This window comes from Tripterygium wilfordii, chromosome 13 (genome assembly GCF_013401445.1).
Source record: "Tripterygium wilfordii isolate XIE 37 chromosome 13, ASM1340144v1, whole genome shotgun sequence".
Classification (NCBI taxonomy): Eukaryota; Viridiplantae; Streptophyta; class Magnoliopsida; order Celastrales; family Celastraceae; genus Tripterygium; species Tripterygium wilfordii.
This window is the reverse complement of record NC_052244.1, coordinates 2,391,617-2,408,751: the sequence shown is the minus strand read 5'-3', so window position 1 is coordinate 2,408,751 and position 17,135 is coordinate 2,391,617. Positions and strand designations below refer to the sequence as shown.

The window sequence follows — 17,135 nt, the reverse complement described above, 5'->3', positions numbered from 1 at the left end:
AAAAAATTAGTTCTAGGTCAGACAACAACACATATTTACCAAACATTTAAATGTTCGGACCCTAACCCGGATTGAATTTCAGATGTACTTAATTTACAAAACTCATATTGGTTTAAATCCAGATAAGTAAATCAGACAAGATTTATGTGTTTGAACCACCATCCGATTTTAATATGGATAAATATTTTGTGTTTGGACTCATATTTCGGACATATAACTAATGTTCAAATTTAGTTTAATCCGAGTCGGACAAACATAATTTTACTACTACTTTTATGCAGCAGCCCTCGCACAGCTTCTATTATATGGACTACTTGATTTGGTTACAACCAAACACTGATTTCTCAATTTATTAGAAGTCAACATCGATCTCTGGCTTAGGATTATGACCACCGACAAACACAAACACACAGTTTTAGAAACAAATTAACGTTAATGATACTTAAGATTGACATATAATTAACGGCTACTGAGACTTTTTGCCCTTCCAAGAAGATTTACGTAGCCACTGATTGAATACGGTAATGGATGGTGGAGATGCAATTAGCAAGGTATGATGTCCAGTTCGAAACCGACATATATGCATTGATCTCACTTGGCATGTTTAGGGGTTCAAAGCTTCAGAATCAGATAGGAAGGCATATTCCGTGGTAGGCGCAGTAGGTTTTAGGAGACCGCGTTAGATGGTGTATCAAATCCATTTGCGACATCCCAATGGTCCTTGGACTCCACCAACCAAACTTTTTCTTTTTTATTTTTTTTAAACGGTGATAGGATATTCGAACCCTAATCATTAGGATAATATACACCATCATTATCATTCTAATTAGTGGCTCGAGTGTGTACGAACCAAACTTCTTAATTTCATGCCTAGCTTCAATTTTTCTAGCCCATTGAAATATAATATTCGAATATTGTATACAATATAAGATTTGATTCTATAACGGACATAATGTTTGGAAGGAGATACGATCCTTAATTTGAAATGTAATTAGTTTAAAATAAGTAAAACAATGATGATGTTGCCGATGAATAGGTAATTTGACATTGATTTGTATTAGGTGGTGATTTATTTTTTATGGGTAAGAACTTATTGTTATAAGGCCATGGGAGAGAGAATTATAACAATACTGAGAGTCGAACTCTGGTTACTAAGGGAATACACATGTGACAGGACTATCATACTTGGATGGATTTTGCTCAGTCTTATATGCCGCCAACGTGGTGCGTGTTGTTCTGGCGATCCGAGATTTACGTCTAATTAACTGTCTGAATGATATATTGGACTGAGTGATTACATCGGTTTTAAAAAAAATATATTATGTGATGATTAAGAAAGATAAGAAATCAACTAACCACTTCAAAATGCTTATCCCCTTGTTAGACCATTCAAAAAGTATACTTTTTGTGCAAATGAGCCATTGGTTGAGTGGCAATGACTTTGCATGTCCCTGACTGAGGTCATGGGTTCTAGTCTCACCTCCTCCGAATATTTATAAGGAGGTGTGTGGGCTTAGTCTGCCCCTGCGTGGGGCCTGTTGACACCTGTACTTTCATAGGCTTGATCTGATGATGTGTCGTATATTGTATTTGTACTTGTACTCAAAAAAAAAAAAAAAAAAAAGTATACTTTTTGTGCAATCAAGTTAGATCATTACCTAGCCATACGTTTTAGGAATAAATCAAATCTGCCATATATATATATAAATCACCATTTTGTCCAAATAGGTCAAGCGGCTAGTTTGTGATGAGAGAGTTAATTATTACGTACGTATTTCATCTTATAAAGTAGGCAGGGAAAGACAAATCTTTCGTGTTACAGATTGTTTTGTGACAACAGACTATATAGGCATGGGAACTATAATGTGATGCATATAAACGTACAAAATATGCCATGAGAGTAGTGCATGTGGCATGTGCATGGGATCTAAAAATATTTGTTAATTTACGGATTCGAGGGTTTTGTAATTCTCTAAACTTTACAATCCACATCTAATGGTGGTGAAAAAATTGAAGAAATTTGAAAAATGGAAAAAAAAATGTAGTGTGATGTGACACACATCCCAAATCATTATATTCAGATTATAGACTCTAAAATTTTAAACGAATTACGGAGCTTCTGAATCCTTAATTCATATAGAATAAAAACTATAGAAATTAAATTCGTTACAATGAAATGATAACGGTAGCTAGAGTGAGGTATTCGTATCTCGTTCTCTTCAAAGAGATTCGAACGTTATGCAATTCTTCTTTCTCTCTCTTTTCTCACTTCCTTGAGCCTATGGGTTGAGTCTAGGGGTGTCCATTCGGTTTTCGGTTCGGTTTTTAACCATAACTGAAATGTCCGAAGTGATTCGGTTATGATATTTTAGAGTCCATAACCGAACCATTATGTTCGGATAACCATAACCGAAATAACCATATTTTTCAGTTTGGATTGGATCGGTTTTCGGTTTTTGAAGAAATGAAAAAGTATGAATAAATCTCAAATAGAGTGAGAAAATAGCCATGAAAATGTCTCCCTACTTTCACTTTAGCAATAATCAATCTTAATTTATATGAATTTTAAAATGATAAGCCCACCATGAGTTTCAACTAATCAATCTTAATTTATAATTTGTGTAATGATTAGGTTAATTGGTATCTAAATTTATAATTTGTTATGAAGATATAATCAGAGTTTTACAAATACTACTTTACCTCCCATAGTCTCATCTCATATTCCAATATGTAACTTGTATATATATTCTAATTTAATATATATTTATATAATATATATTAATATTATTCGATTTTTTCGGTTATAACCATAATCATAACCGAAAAAACCATAACCGTAAAAATATCCAAACATTTACTAAAATCATAACCATATCCGAAACCATAACCGAAAAACCATATCCGAAAATCGAATAACCACGGTTAAGGATCGGTTTCTCGGTTGCGGATCGGTTGTGGACACCCCTAATTGAGTCCATATCTAAACACATCAAAGTAGGTGTTTCTTCTTCTTAAGTGATGTGCATCTGGTCTCATATTCAATGTCATTAAATTTGAGAAAACATACTTAATAGTTAATAGGCTAATTAAGCTAATAAATCAAATACTTAATTATACTAATATATATATATATATATATATATTATTTCCTATTTAATTTTAAAAATAGACCAACAATAGTTTTTTTTTTTTGATAGTTAATATGTTTCATGAGAGACCTACGAGCTGCATGTGCCAACATGTCTTCTAGTCAGAATATATATATATCTTATTATACTCGTTGCTTCGTTCTTCTCCTTCTTTTTTGTCCAAGCATAATTGACAATTAGTAATTGTGAACTGGCAGTCTGGCACAAAATATCAAGTCAATTTATGCCAACTAATCCAGGGGGAAAAATATTATTTGTGAAAAGTATTCATGTGAAAAGTATCTTATCTACGTAACAAATGTGGTATCAATCACCTTCTATGTTTACGTTACATTTAATATTGTTTGGTTAGCTTAGATAAAGATAAATCAAATCTAAAACTCACATAAATTAACGACGTCGTTTCACTTCCCTCCAATTAGCACCTTTTTGCATTTTTGAGTGAAATTCACTAATGGTTTCATCTTCTACTTGTGAAAATTCATCCAAAAATGTTAGGAATCCCAATCATTCCAGTAACCATATTATCCATTAATTGATATAAGTATAGGGGGTCACAAAAATCGGTGATTGAATCAGAAAGTGACATGTCAGTCACTGGGATGACAAGGTTTCGAGTAAGATCTCATTTACTGAGATCCCTATCACTTCTGAAATTCACGAGTATTTGTATCTCTTTAACTTCTCAATTCAAAGAAACAAGTTTTTTTTTTTTTTGCATGCTTGTCAAAAGCTAATATTTTGCACCCACGTGTCCTATAATAATTTGGCATTTCTCATATATAGGATCTATATATACATACATATATAAGATATATAAGTGGTGTGCATTGTTGCAGAAATTGAATCATTTTGTTACCTTTTGTAGTTACACTTCTTTTATATGAGCCGCAGGATTATGGTTGGAACAGTTGGGGGTCATAAGGCTTCAAAAATAATGATAATTAAATTTTTTTTTTAAAAAAAACAGAGCTCACAGCAAAAGGAGCTTATTTAAGGCATTACTCTCTCGTTTTCTTCTCCATTGCACTTCCTTCTATTTTTTTCCCCTTATGTGTTTTTCTGCTTCTATGTTCCTTTGATTATAGAAGCAGAAAGATTTCTCAGTTTTCTGTTTTTTCTGTTGAAAAGAATTTCTGTTCCAATCAAAAGTTTTCTGGTTGTGTAATGTGTATGAGTTTGTAGATTGAGAGATCTCTTACAGGCTTCTTCCTCCGCCTTTTTTGTGTATTGGGTCTCTGAAATTTTGTCCAGTTTGGGACCTCTGGCACTGACATTCCAGGCTCTGCCTCCATTGTTTTGCGTACACCAGAAGCAAAATCACAAAGCAGACAAAAACAAAAGGGAAATATTCTATTCTCTCTGTTTTTTGTCAATCAACCTCCTTTAAATCGACGTAGATCTAGTGGGTTTTGTACAATACTAGTACACAACATCCCATTTGTGTCTCCTCTGTTTTCTTGCTCTGTTTCTGTTTTCTTGCTCTGTTTCTGTCACATTTGAAGAAGAACCCACAAAATGGAGAGGCTATCTTCAACAAATCTTCTTCCCGAAACATTTCAGGGAGCCAGAGACGACTTATCAATGCAATTATCAATCATTTGGGGTCAGATCAAAGCCCCATTGATTGTGCCTCTCCTGAGGGTTGCAGTTGTAATATGTCTCGCGATGTCTTTGATGCTCTTCGTTGAGAGAGTTTATATGGGCATTGTCATTGTTTTGATCAAGATTTTTGGTCGAAAACCAGAGAAGAAATACAAGTGGGAGCCCGTAAAAGATGACATTGAGATTGGTAACTCTGCTTACCCGATGGTTCTGGTTCAAATTCCAATGTACAATGAACGAGAGGTTCCCACTCTCTCCCTCTCCATGTTCTAACATTTTGGTTTTTACTGTTTTGGCATTGAATCTGTGTTCTTACCCTGTTTGTGTTCTTGGTACAGGTTTATCAGCTTTCAATTGGAGCGGCATGTGGTCTGTCCTGGCCTTCCGACAGAATCATAATTCAAGTCCTTGATGATTCAACAGACCCAACTATCAAGGTTATCTCATTTGACTCTGTTATTTGATATTCAAGCAAATTTATCAGTAATGCACACCCCAAATTATCAATTATATTGTCCGTATTAGAGTCTTACTTCCCGTGGATAAATCAAATTACACTCGCGAGTTTTTTCTTCGTGAGCGAACAACTGAGTTATGCCCAAGTCACTAAACCCTGAAAAAGGCTTCGTTGTTAGTTTGAAAATGAGCTTTGTCATATATGCTGCTCGACAAATCTGTGTCTGTAACAAAATTTTATTAATTTTTTGTTAATTGTGTAGGATCTGGTGGAGCTGGAGTGTCAAAGATGGGCAAGCAAAGGAATTAACATAAAGTACGAAGTGAGAGATAACAGGAATGGCTACAAAGCAGGGGCTTTGAAGGAAGGGATGAAGCGGAGCTACGTTAAAAACTGCGATTTTGTTGCCATTCTTGACGCAGATTTCCAACCTGAGCCTGATTTTCTGTGGCGCACCATTCCTTTCCTTGTTCACAACCCTCAATTGGGTCTGGTTCAGGCTCGCTGGAAGTTCGGTATTTTCTCTCGCTTAATCACTCTTTATTTTTGCTAACAACCTTAATTTAGATTATTTTTCAATGACAAAAATATTAAAAAAAAATACGTAATTGTCTTTGTGAAAGAAAATTCTGAAAATAAAGTTAAAAAAAAAAAAAAAACCTGTCGGTGGAGGAGTGGTGGGTCCTACCTGACGATCTATCACGTTCCGCGCCATGGTTGCCGCTCTATTTTTTGCCACGTGCACGTGATTTATCGTCAATGGACAAGTCTTAGTGTCTTACTGTCCAGTTCAAAGTATCTTGTCAGACTTGTTGGAAGTAGAGAAAGGGCATCTATTAATAGCCCCATTAAATTAGGTGTCAAAGCTAATAATAAATTAGGATACTCGCATGCATAGAAATTTTCTATATGAGGACATAATAAATTGAGTCAAAATCAATTATAAAAATATCGTTGTTAGTGAAATTAAACTCATGAGTTTTCGAGTTTATAAGATTTGACTCCATAGATATTCATCATGACTCACGAGACCATCACCTACGTACATCAAACCATATAGTGAAATTAGTAAAATTAGTTTTGCTTTCTTTTTGTGGCTTGATTATAGATTGGACGACAGCCATGGGTGGTCCTTATCAACCACTCAAATTGAATTGTAGTGCAACAAAGGCCATACACTTTTTTGCTACAAAAGCTGTCATGCAAATCCCTCCAGTTTACTTGGTAAGGTGGTAGGGTTAGATTTTGCTTTTGACATTCAACTCAATAAATGATGAAAGGTAGGACATGTATGACCATAACCCAATATCATGAGGGGTACATTTGTCTTACAATAAGAAACAATTACCCGATTTATTCCCAGGCATATGCATGTGCAATATTAATGGTGGACCAGACAGACCTCATGCGCTAGTCTCTGTCAATCGCTACTAACCGACACTTACGTGAAAATCGTAGATAATAAAGAAAGAAGTAATAAATTCTCTCATTTTTATTATTGTTTTTGTGTTTTGCAGTGAATTCGGATGAGTGCTTGATGACAAGAATGCAAGAGATGTCACTTGATTACCATTTTACTGTGGAACAAGAAGTAGGGTCCTCCACACATGCCTTCTTCGGCTTCAATGGTAGTAGAACAGAACCACCTAGCTAGCTTGTTCATACATAGCCATGTGTCGATGTTCATACTAAATTCAGGATTATAATGGAATTGGTAATTGCAGGGACAGCCGGTGTATGGAGAATATCTGCACTCAATGAGGCTGGAGGATGGAAGGACCGGACCACTGTGGAGGATATGGATCTTGCGGTCCGAGCCAGTCTCAAAGGATGGAAATTTCTCTACCTTGGCGCTCTCAAGGTAATATATACATTGATTTGGGCTGGGTCAGTCTCGGCCTGGCCCAGACATCACTCATGGGCTGGGCCACTGGCAATGTCGTTTACTCTTCTTCGTCTTGGTAAGGAAGTAGGAAGTTGGAACTAGGAACCACCCGTCATTTTAAGTCCGTCCATAAAGGATTTTGGGGTCTATAATTTCCCTTGAATTGTTCAGTCTGAAATTAATTGTTTGATCGTGAATTTACAAATAAACTTTAAAAAAAGAAAAGTCAAAAGACTAAGTTTGGGTACTGCAAATGTCTGAAATATTCCATGTGCTTTACATCAAGCGTCTGACACACTTGGGTACTGATTGTTGGATGAAATTTTAGAGCCTTTCCCATAAATTGACAAAACTTCTGGTCCTGTCATTTTAACAAACTGTTTTGCATGTTTACAGGTGAAAAATGAGCTGCCAAGTACATTCAAGGCATACCGATATCAGCAGCACAGATGGTCTTGTGGTCCTGCTAATCTCTTCAGAAAAATGGTTATGGAGATTATACTAAACAAGGTACTTCTATTCCCATTCTCAATCAAAATAATTAAGAGGAAACAAAAGACAAACCTGAGGACTGAAAGTCTGAAACTGACCACCTTTTGTTTCTACTTGGCTAATTCACTGCAGAAAGTGACATTGTGGAAGAAGATTCATGTTATTTACAGCTTCTTCTTGGTCAGGAAGATCATAGCCCACCTGGTCACATTCTTCTTCTATTGCGTTGTGTTACCGGCGACTGTTTTAGTTCCAGAAGTAGAGGTTCCAAAGTGGGGATCTGTTTACATTCCTTCCATCATTACCATTCTCAATGCAGTTGGTACTCCAAGGTCTGCTTCTCTAATAACTAATTCTGTTTCTTCTTCTGAAAAGTTTTAATTTCCCTTGGTTCCAACGATTTTTCGGTGGAATTTTATGTTGCAGGTCATTGCATCTTATGGTTTTCTGGATCCTTTTTGAGAATGTAATGTCTCTGCACCGGAGTAAGGCAACTCTGGTTGGCTTGCTAGAGGCTGCTAGAGTGAATGAATGGATTGTCACTGAAAAGCTAGGAGATGCTCTCAAGTCCAAGGCAGCCACAAAAGCACCCAAGAAACCTCGCTTCAGGTTTGGAGAAAGGTAAACTCTGTTTATACCATCTTACACTGAAGCCACTTCGCAATAGCCTAGTTGATTTATCTATTCGGACTTGGTGCATACGGCATGAAGACACTTTGCAATAACCTAGTTGATTATCTATCCGGATTTAGTGCATACGGCACCCGAGGTTAAGAATTCGAACTAACCAGCTGAGATATTTCATTGTGGAATCTTCGTTCTATGGGTTTGCTCACTTCCAGACTCCCACCCACTTGGGTTTTGACCCATTCTTATATGTTGTCAACGTGGTGTAGACTGTTATGGAGACCCAAAATTCACGCCCACTCAACTGTCCGAAAGACATGTTGAGCTGGGTGGTTTCGTACTTAAAAACTTGAAACTTTTGACTTCTCATCAAAAAATTTATTTTACTTGTCTGAACATTGACAGGCTGCATATGTTGGAGCTTGGAGTTGGAGCTTACCTCTTTTTTATCGGCTGCTATGATGTTGTCTTCGGGAAAAACCATTATTACTTTTATCTTTATGTTCAAGCCTTTGCCTTCTTCATCATGGGATTCGGATATGTTGGCACCTTCGTCCCCAACTCTCACTAATGCCGGGCGGGTTTTGTGCTCTTCAGCAGCATAAGCTTGTGTAAAGAGACCGAAAAAAGGGTGTAATTCTTTTAGGTCAATCGTAAGAATTCGAGTGAGATTTTCGAAATATGTAGTAATTTTTTGTGTGAATATTCAAGAAACTTGAGAAATTTAAGAGCAATTCCTTACACAAAAGTAGATAAAGCAATGCAATATATACAACTCTCCAAAATTGAGTGCATTCCAGGTAGGAACTATGAGTCAAAAGCTTTCATCACCAGAAGAGTGAAATCAGAACCAGAATGGATGGGAATTACTGTCCCAGTTAGGATCTATCAGGATTCAATGCATACTTCTTGGAGTTGCGTCCAATGAATCGAACAGGTAGATTGCAGAAAAAGGCTAATGAATCATTGGATTTGGTGGAAACACCCTACCAAGATTGAAGAATCAGGACTCTACCATTTCATCTATTTTCTAATGTGTGATGGACAATGGTTAATTGTTATTGCTACCATTACTATTTTTATCTAATTGAGAGCAAATAAAGTAAGAGACACCCTAATATGTTGCAGCAAAACTATTCTGCTTCTGTGAATCACACAAAACGTGGATCATATCTCTTGAAAGTGGATCAAATTCAATTTCCGTTGATAGAAACAGATACCCTCCCACCCAGTGAACTAATGGTGCATACTCTAGACTCAGAGGACTAAGAGTACAAGAGTTTTATCATTTGCGGTTCCTCTAAGATTTGAAAGCCTTCTTCTAGTAGTAGCACAAAATATATGTAACGATCCATATTCATCAAACATTACAAATACACCTACAGATGACCAAGAAAAGAGCTCATTGTGGGTGTGGTCACAGTTCAGTAATCGCTGTGACACATTCTGAGTGAAATTACTCCATCTAATGGCAATATTGATCGATGATGAGCTCCGAAAATTTCCCACTACAATAAGTTTTGACTGTTCAGGTCACAAATTTCCCCTATTGTAATATCAAACTAACATCTTCACACCAATAAAGAACCAGGTACTACGACTAGCAGCCTTCCACCCAAACACTCCCACACCAATTATAATCCGAAGAATACTTCATTTTTTAAAGCAGGTGAGGTGAATCTATAATATGCCATGTACTTGACTATCCAGCTCTACCATGTCTAACTAAAAGCTTGATGTCGATAACTTACGAGATAACTCTCTCCCAGTGCCACAAATGGCATGTTGTTTTGAGCTTCTAATCGTCTCTGCTCATGATCGTACCAATTTCTGGGGGGACAGGAGCGTGGGGAAAGTTTCTCTGGCCAGAATAGACTATAGAGGGTTGGACAAAACATGTCTAAAATGTCAGCACAACTTATTAGCCAATTACTTGGGACTCTAAGGCTATTTCTTCCATTCTCTACTTATCCCGCTATTTCTTCCATTCTCTACTTATCCCCATTTCCCCTCATTTTTCATCTACATAAGTTTCCTTGCTAGCCTTTCTTCCACAAAGATTCAACAAACTATAACGAATCCCTGGCAACCCGCACATCAGCTATTTGGATAAGCCCAAAGATAAACAATCAGCACCTTCAAGGCATCATTATTCATTGGAATAGTTACCAATATTGAATGGTATTCCATTATCATCCAAGCAATAGAATTACAACCAGAATTTCTAAGACCCGGCAAATGAGATAGCAGAAAATGGTCTTTGGATTTACCGGTTTTCACAAGCCAATCAGACACATAATTCAAACTTAATTGCACCATCTTTACCTTATTATGTACTCACTCTATTGAGAACAAGGACAAATCAACAAAACAGAGATTTTATATTATCATCAAGTCAACAACAAAATCCTACAACACGGATTCCATCCGTTTTATTACCAACACGGAAGAGTAAAAACCTAAACAACAAAATGCTAGAAAAGCCTCACCAGAATCACAGCACTTTGAGCAAATCCTCGGCGCTACTGAAAGTGAAAGCACCTCCCTCCTCCAAATTCAGCACCTTGATGACTCCATCTTCTGCTAAGAGTGCATATCTCCTGGACCTCACACCTAGTCCAATAGGCTTATCGCTCAAATCGAGCTCACATCCAATGGCCTTGGTGAAATCCCCGTTCCCATCAGACAACAAAAGAACCTCGTCATTGATTCCAAGGTTTTCCTTCCAGGCTTTCATGACGAAAGCGTCATTGACAGATATACAAACGATGGTGTCCACGCCTTTGGACTTGAGCTCCGCGGATTTCTCCACGAATCCCGGAAGATGCTTCTGGGAGCAGGTCGGGGTGAAAGCTCCCGGGACTGCAAAAAGAATGGCCTTCTTGCCATGAGTGAGTGACGAGATTGTGGTGGTCTGGAGCTCTCCGGCGGAATCGAAGTAGGAGAGGGTGGCTTCAGGGAGTTTGTCGCCGACGGAGATAGCGGCGGTGATGGTGGAGGTAGTTTTGGTGGAGAATTTGATGGGTTTGAGACGGGGAAGGGGTTTGAAGGAGAGAGACGATTTTGAAGAAAGTGGTTTATGGTAGGGGAGGAGAGAGGCGGCGGACCTGGCGGAGGAAATAGGGAGACGGGCGGTAGTGGAGAGGAGTCTTGAGACCGAGAGAGAGGCAGAGGCAGCCATTGAGATTGAGAGGATAGAGAGATTCAACTGTGTGAAGTGAGTGAATGGCGATTCGGTTTGGGCGGAGAGAGCAATTAAACGGGCGAAATCAGAGAACTGAGAAAGGGCTGATTTGGCTCTTTGTTTATTTTTATTTTAGTTAATTTTAATAAATTTTGATTTTTCTCTTTGTCCGGCGGTCAAGACATGACACCTGTCATATATGTGCCCATTAGTTTTTTTTTAAAATATAAAGGGCCCATTTAGTTCTTGAATAGCCCAGGGGCCAGGACACTTTGGGAATAATAAAAGGTATATCATATATGCCTTCTCCTTTAGGGATGACAAAAAAATCGATTTCGAGGTTCGACAACTTCACACGTTTAAGAAATATTCACATGTCGTACCCTAATTCGGATTGAATTTTGGAGGTATCTAATTGACTAAATTTTGATTAATTTAAATCCAGACAAGTAAATCGAACAATAATATGATCCGGGTTAGGGTCCAAACTAATAAATCGGACAAGATTTATGTGTTTGGATCCAAACCCAATTTTAAACCGGATAATTTCTTTTTATTTGCACCCAAATTTTAAACATACAACTTAATTTATTTTGAATCGGATAAATTTGATTATCTAGACTGAATAAGGTTTTGCCACCCGTACTCTTCTTCATTTTTATGCATTTATTTATAATCGACTCTCGTTTGATACTGTGACTGATCTTTGTCAACCCCCGAAACACCAACCAAATACATCATGATGGACCAGAGCCTGTAAAGCCCATTTAGAAAACCCAGATGCTAATTTAGTGGACTGCTATGGCCCAGTGTAAAATGTCATGGGCAAGTCCATTTATTGATTGGTGGGCTTGTTGAAAGGCAGACTCACAACACAGCTGATTGTGATAAATAAATAAGAGATTGTTAACTGACAAACAATTAAGAAATAAAAAGTTGCAGGTCTTGCACTCATGGGAGTCAACCCTTTTAGAACCATTGACATGCCTCAACACAGACATTCATCTATACTATACTATAGATGACCCAAACTGCATGCGCGTATGGTGACACAAGATCCTTCAAGGCTGATATATAAAATTGGCTCTTCCCCATATTTTAAAATGTTGGTATCCATCCACAAGTCAGCTCAACTCAAAGACCTACATTATTGCATGTTAAACTCTTAATACAATATATCCGTTTCAGAATTGTTCGCAATAAACTCCACTTCAAACATGGTTTGGCAGTGGATTCAATAGGTTCTAGGGGTGGTTTGATGTTACTATGGAAGGAAGAGGTGGATATTTCAGTGCTTTCTTATTCTACTCGGCACATTCATGTTGAAATTAAGGAAGGGTCTGATGTTTTTTCGTGGAATTTAACCTGCTTTTATGGTCATCCTGAGGCGTCACAGAGGAAATTTTCATGGGATTTGTTACATTTTCTTTCTGGTTCGATACAATCTCCTTGGTTATGTGTAGGAGATTTTAATGCCATTTCAAATGGTGGAGAGAAAGTGGGGGGTAGGGTCAGATGTGGTTCATTAATGGATGATTTTAATAATGCCTTAGTAGATTGTAACTTGTTAGACTTGGGGTTCAGGGGAAATAAATATACATGGAGTAATAGGCGAGGGTGCCCTGAGTCTTTTATTAAGGAACGATTGGATCGTTCTTTGGCTACTGTGGATTGGTTAGTGAAGTGGGGTAGCTACCAAGTTGAGTACATTAATACTATATCATCTGATCACAGCTGTCAATATGTATGTTGGGATGATCGAGTATTACGAAGAGGTGCCCATACTAAGCGATTCCGTTACGAGCCGAACTTAGGAGCCAAGGAAATGTGCAAGCAACTGGTGAGACAACAATGGGTACGTAGACCTAGTAGGGAGGGTGGTCATATGGCTTTGAAAAGTCTGCAGAATAACCTTCAACAATGTGGCCCAAAAATTCAGCAATGGATGGTCAAGGAGAGACAAAAATATAGCAACACAGAAAAAGTCCTGAAGAGAAGATTGGATTCCCTAGTTGCTAATGAAGATGCTGGTAAACAAGAGGAGATATCAGTAGTAAGACAGCAGTTAAATGAATTGCGGGAGCAAGAAGAAGAGGTGCTCAAAAATCAGAGTAAGCAACATTGGTTGCAAGCTGGCGATCAAAATACCAGTTTTTTCCGTACTAGTATGAAAATAAGACAGAATTTGAAGCGAATTGATCAGATAGTTGACGAGGATGGGGGTTTGAGGAGTACAGAGGTGGGTATCGCTGAAGCATTTCATGAATATTTTTCCAATTTGTTCTCGGCAGGTAATGAAGTGCAGGATTACTCTTTTCTGGATCCAGTAACAAAGGTGGTTGATACGGAGATGAATGAAGATTTATGTAGAATGGTTACTAGAGAGGATGTGTGGGATGCTGTACGTAGTATAAGTAATCAAAAAGCTCCAGGCCCGGATGGTTTTTCTGCTGGATTTTATCATAGCCATTGGGATACAGTGGGTGAATGTGTGGTAGAAGCTGTGCTTGAATTTTTTGCTTCTGGAGTTATGGAGTCTGATGTCAACCTTACTCATATTGCTTTGATTCCCAAAACAAAAGAAGCACTCAAGGTATCTGAATTTCGCCCCATCAGTTTATGTAATGTATCATACAAAATTATCTCAAAAATCTTGGCAAACAGATTGGGACTTATATTACATAAATGTGTACGAGGTAATCAGTCTGCTTTTATCAGAGACAGACTAATTACAGATAACATCATTGTGGCCTATGAGGCGTTGCATTCCATGAGTTTATTAGCCCGGAGTAGAACAAGCTATATGGCGGTGAAACTCGATATGAGTAAAGCTTATGACAGGGTGGAATGGCATTTTGTACAAGAGATTATGGTTCGTTTAGGCTTTTCTGATGAATGGCAAAAGTGGATTATGCAATGTATCAGTTCGGTGACATACAGAGTCCTTGTCAATGGTTCTTCTACGGACTTGATTATCCCAACAAGAGGTATTAGGCAGGGTGATCCACTCTCTCCTCTTCTTTTTGTCTTATGCACGGAAGCCTTGAGTAGTAATTTAAATGCTGCGCATGCTGCTCATACTTTTCGTGGATTCCCATTTGGTAGAGGCAGGCTACGAGTTTCTCACCTGCTTTTTGCCGATGATAGCCTTATTTTTTGCCGTGTCAAAGACGAGGATTGGGAGTGTATTTTCAGTATTCTAACTGAGTATGGAAGAGTCTCGGGTCAAATGATCAACTACAGCAAGACCAGTATTTTTTTCAGCCGATTTGCTTCTCCTCTACAGAAAGTACGGATGATTTCTATGATTGGGGCTGTGGAGGCAAAAAATTATGATAGATATTTGGGGTTGCCGGCAATCGTTGGAAGATCACGAAAGTCGGCCTTTCTTTATATCTTAGATAAAATGAGGAAGAAGGTCATGGGTTGGTCACATAGAAACTTATCCAAGGCAGGTAAAGAAGTTTTTATTAAATCTGTGTTACAAGCTATACCCACGTATGCAATGCAATTATTTCAATTTCCTAAGAGTCTTTGTACTGAGGTGGATCAAATCCTGCGTAAGGTGTGGTGGGGTGATAAATCTAAAAGTACTTATAAAGCTTGGCTTTCTTGGTCTAAACTTTGTGAATCAAAGAAAAATGGAGGGATGAGTTTTAGAAATATTGAGGCGTTCAATGAAGCACTACTGGCGAAACAGTGTTGGAGAATCATTATAAACCCAACCTCGTTATCCAGTCGTGTATTGAAAGCCAAATATTTTCCGAACTCTGATTTCTTTAAGGTGGAGAAGAAGAGAAATGCTTCTTACTTGTGGACAAGCTTCTTGAATGTACGATATCTGATAGAAGATGGATTGAGGTGGAGGATAGGGAATGGAGCAACAGTACATATTTGGGGGAATAATTGGTTGCCGAAACCAATTATATATAATGCTAATATAGAAGAGTTAGGCATTCCCAGGACAGCTATGGTGGATACTCTTATAGATTGGTCAATTGGGTGGTGGAATGTTAGACTATTAGAGGAATTGTTTGATGTGGAAACAGCAAGTATGATATTGAAACAACCAATTGGGTCTCCTTATGTTAGTGATTCAGTATATTGGAATGGGACATCCAATGGTTCATACACAGTTAGAAGTGGATATTACCGTGCGATTGAAATAAGAGAAAGACCATCTGCTTCTTGTTCGGAGCCAATAGCAAATCCTTGTACTACGGTTTGGACTCATATATGGTCCTTGAATGTCCCTCCTTCCACGAGGGTTTTTCTTTGGAGTGCAGTCCATGAAATATTGCCTACTAATTCTTTGTTACATCATAGGTATATTCTTGATAACCCGGTTTGTCCATTGTGTAGGCAGAATAATGAAACAACACTCCATGCACTTTGGGAATGCCCTTCGGCAAGAGATGTATTTTGTGTTAGTCTCCGAAAATTACAAAAGCTGAATTCGTACTTCAATGGGTCCTTTGGGCAGTTTTGGAATGATATAAGGTGTGTTCTTTCTACTCAAGAAGTATCTACTTTGGCAATCACAATGCGGATGATCTGGTTAAGGAGAAATAAGTTTGTACATGAAGGGAATTTTATGCATCCTACACAGATAGCCTTGAGAGGCATTCATACAGCTGATGATTTTATTAAAGCTAAACAAAGCTTGGAAGTCCCTCAACCTGGTGGTATTTCGGAGAATAATCAACGGATACTAGAGTTCTGGCGAGGTCCTCCTAGGAATGTCGTTAAATCTAATTGGGATGCTGCTATACATACTCAAACTAATCGTACAGGTATGGGTATTGTATTTAGAGATGAATATGGAGACATTTTGGCCAGTTGTGCATTGGTGAGATCTACTATACTAGAACCGACCTTGGCTGAAGCTTTGGCTTGTTTACAAGCAGTGAAATTGTCTGCTGAGTTGGGCTTTACTGAGTTGATATTTGAAGGTGATTCTGCTGTCATTGTTAATGCAATTAATGGGAGTGTTCCAACCCGTGCTGTATGGAGTAAAGTGATAGAGGAAATCAAGAGATTGCTAGGCTATTTCATGAGTTGGAAGGTTGTCTTTGTGCGACGTACAGCAAATTTGGCTGCTCATTCCATGGCCAAACATGCGCTCCTCGTCCAAGACGCTCAGGTCTGGATTGAGGAAGTTCCTAGCTCGGTTGTGAATATTGTTTATGCAGAGAAGCTAGCTTGGGAAAGAGATATGCAAGGCCTAGGAGGAGAATCAGTATAAGGTGTCTTATAAGCTGATTTATGTCTTATTATTATATGTTTTGTCCAACTTTTTTATTTTGGTTGTATTCCACCATTATGGTGGCCCGAGTACCTTTGATGGTCTCCATTTCTTTTACTCACGTGGTGAGTTCTGAAATATATATTGGGTCTTTTGACCTTTTCAAAAAAAAATATATCCGTTTCATATCGATAATACCAAAATTCACCCTTCAATCATATGTTGACACGTGACACTAGAGTACAATACGTGCATAACATTGTCAGGGTGGCGAGCGTTGTCCTGTTGAGATGCCGATCAAGGCACAACTGAGGTGCCAAGCCGAGCAATAGTACTTGAGGAGCCATTTGATGGTGCACTCACAACCAGGTGATCAAGATAAGAGCATATCGGTAAGATCGAGATCCTGAGTGACCGAAGACCAAGGGCAAAGGGAACTTAGAGTCCTAAAGGAGATTGACTTCACTTGAGAAATAAATCACAATTAGATT

The 17,135-nt window shown here is 38.1% G+C and overlaps 3 protein-coding genes across 3 annotated transcripts; 2 read left to right on the top strand and 1 right to left on the bottom strand.

Moving 5' to 3' along the window:
- Nucleotides 1-4,117: 4,117 nt before the first annotated feature.
- LOC120013097 (glucomannan 4-beta-mannosyltransferase 9) lies at nt 4,118-8,963 on the top strand. The gene is made up of 9 exons (XM_038864754.1): nt 4,118-4,997; nt 5,093-5,191; nt 5,474-5,726; nt 6,729-6,839; nt 6,936-7,072; nt 7,493-7,606; nt 7,721-7,920; nt 8,015-8,209; nt 8,621-8,963. The coding sequence occupies exons 1-9, from the start codon at nt 4,668-4,670 to the stop codon at nt 8,784-8,786; spliced, it is 1,605 nt and encodes a 534-aa protein (XP_038720682.1). The 5' UTR covers nt 4,118-4,667; the 3' UTR covers nt 8,787-8,963.
- A 1,612-nt stretch (nt 8,964-10,575) lies between these two features.
- LOC120013098 (peroxiredoxin-2E, chloroplastic) lies at nt 10,576-11,500 on the bottom strand. Its single transcript, XM_038864755.1, has one exon. It carries the CDS (start codon nt 11,394-11,396, stop codon nt 10,710-10,712), a length of 687 nt encoding a protein of 228 aa, XP_038720683.1. The 5' UTR covers nt 11,397-11,500; the 3' UTR covers nt 10,576-10,709.
- A 942-nt stretch (nt 11,501-12,442) lies between these two features.
- Nucleotides 12,443-16,644, top strand: LOC120012420. Its single transcript, XM_038863846.1, has 2 exons — nt 12,443-12,504; nt 12,588-16,644. Exons 1-2 carry the CDS (start codon nt 12,443-12,445, stop codon nt 16,642-16,644), a joined length of 4,119 nt encoding a protein of 1,372 aa, XP_038719774.1.
- The last annotated feature ends 491 nt before the right edge of the window (nt 16,645-17,135 follow it).

Coding starts and splice junctions, on each gene's coding strand:
- LOC120012420 (XM_038863846.1), top strand. CDS start 12,443: ATGGTGACACAAGATCCTTCAAGGCTGATATATAAAATTGGCTCTTCC. Junction 12,505..12,587: donor TCTTCCCCATATTTTAAAAT/GTTGGTATCCAT, acceptor TATCCGTTTCAG/AATTGTTCGCAATAAACTCC.
- LOC120013098 (XM_038864755.1), bottom strand. CDS start 11,396: ATGGCTGCCTCTGCCTCTCTCTCGGTCTCAAGACTCCTCTCCACTACC.
- LOC120013097 (XM_038864754.1), top strand. CDS start 4,668: ATGGAGAGGCTATCTTCAACAAATCTTCTTCCCGAAACATTTCAGGGA. Junction 4,998..5,092: donor CAATGTACAATGAACGAGAG/GTTCCCACTCTC, acceptor TTCTTGGTACAG/GTTTATCAGCTTTCAATTGG. Junction 5,192..5,473: donor CAACAGACCCAACTATCAAG/GTTATCTCATTT, acceptor TTAATTGTGTAG/GATCTGGTGGAGCTGGAGTG.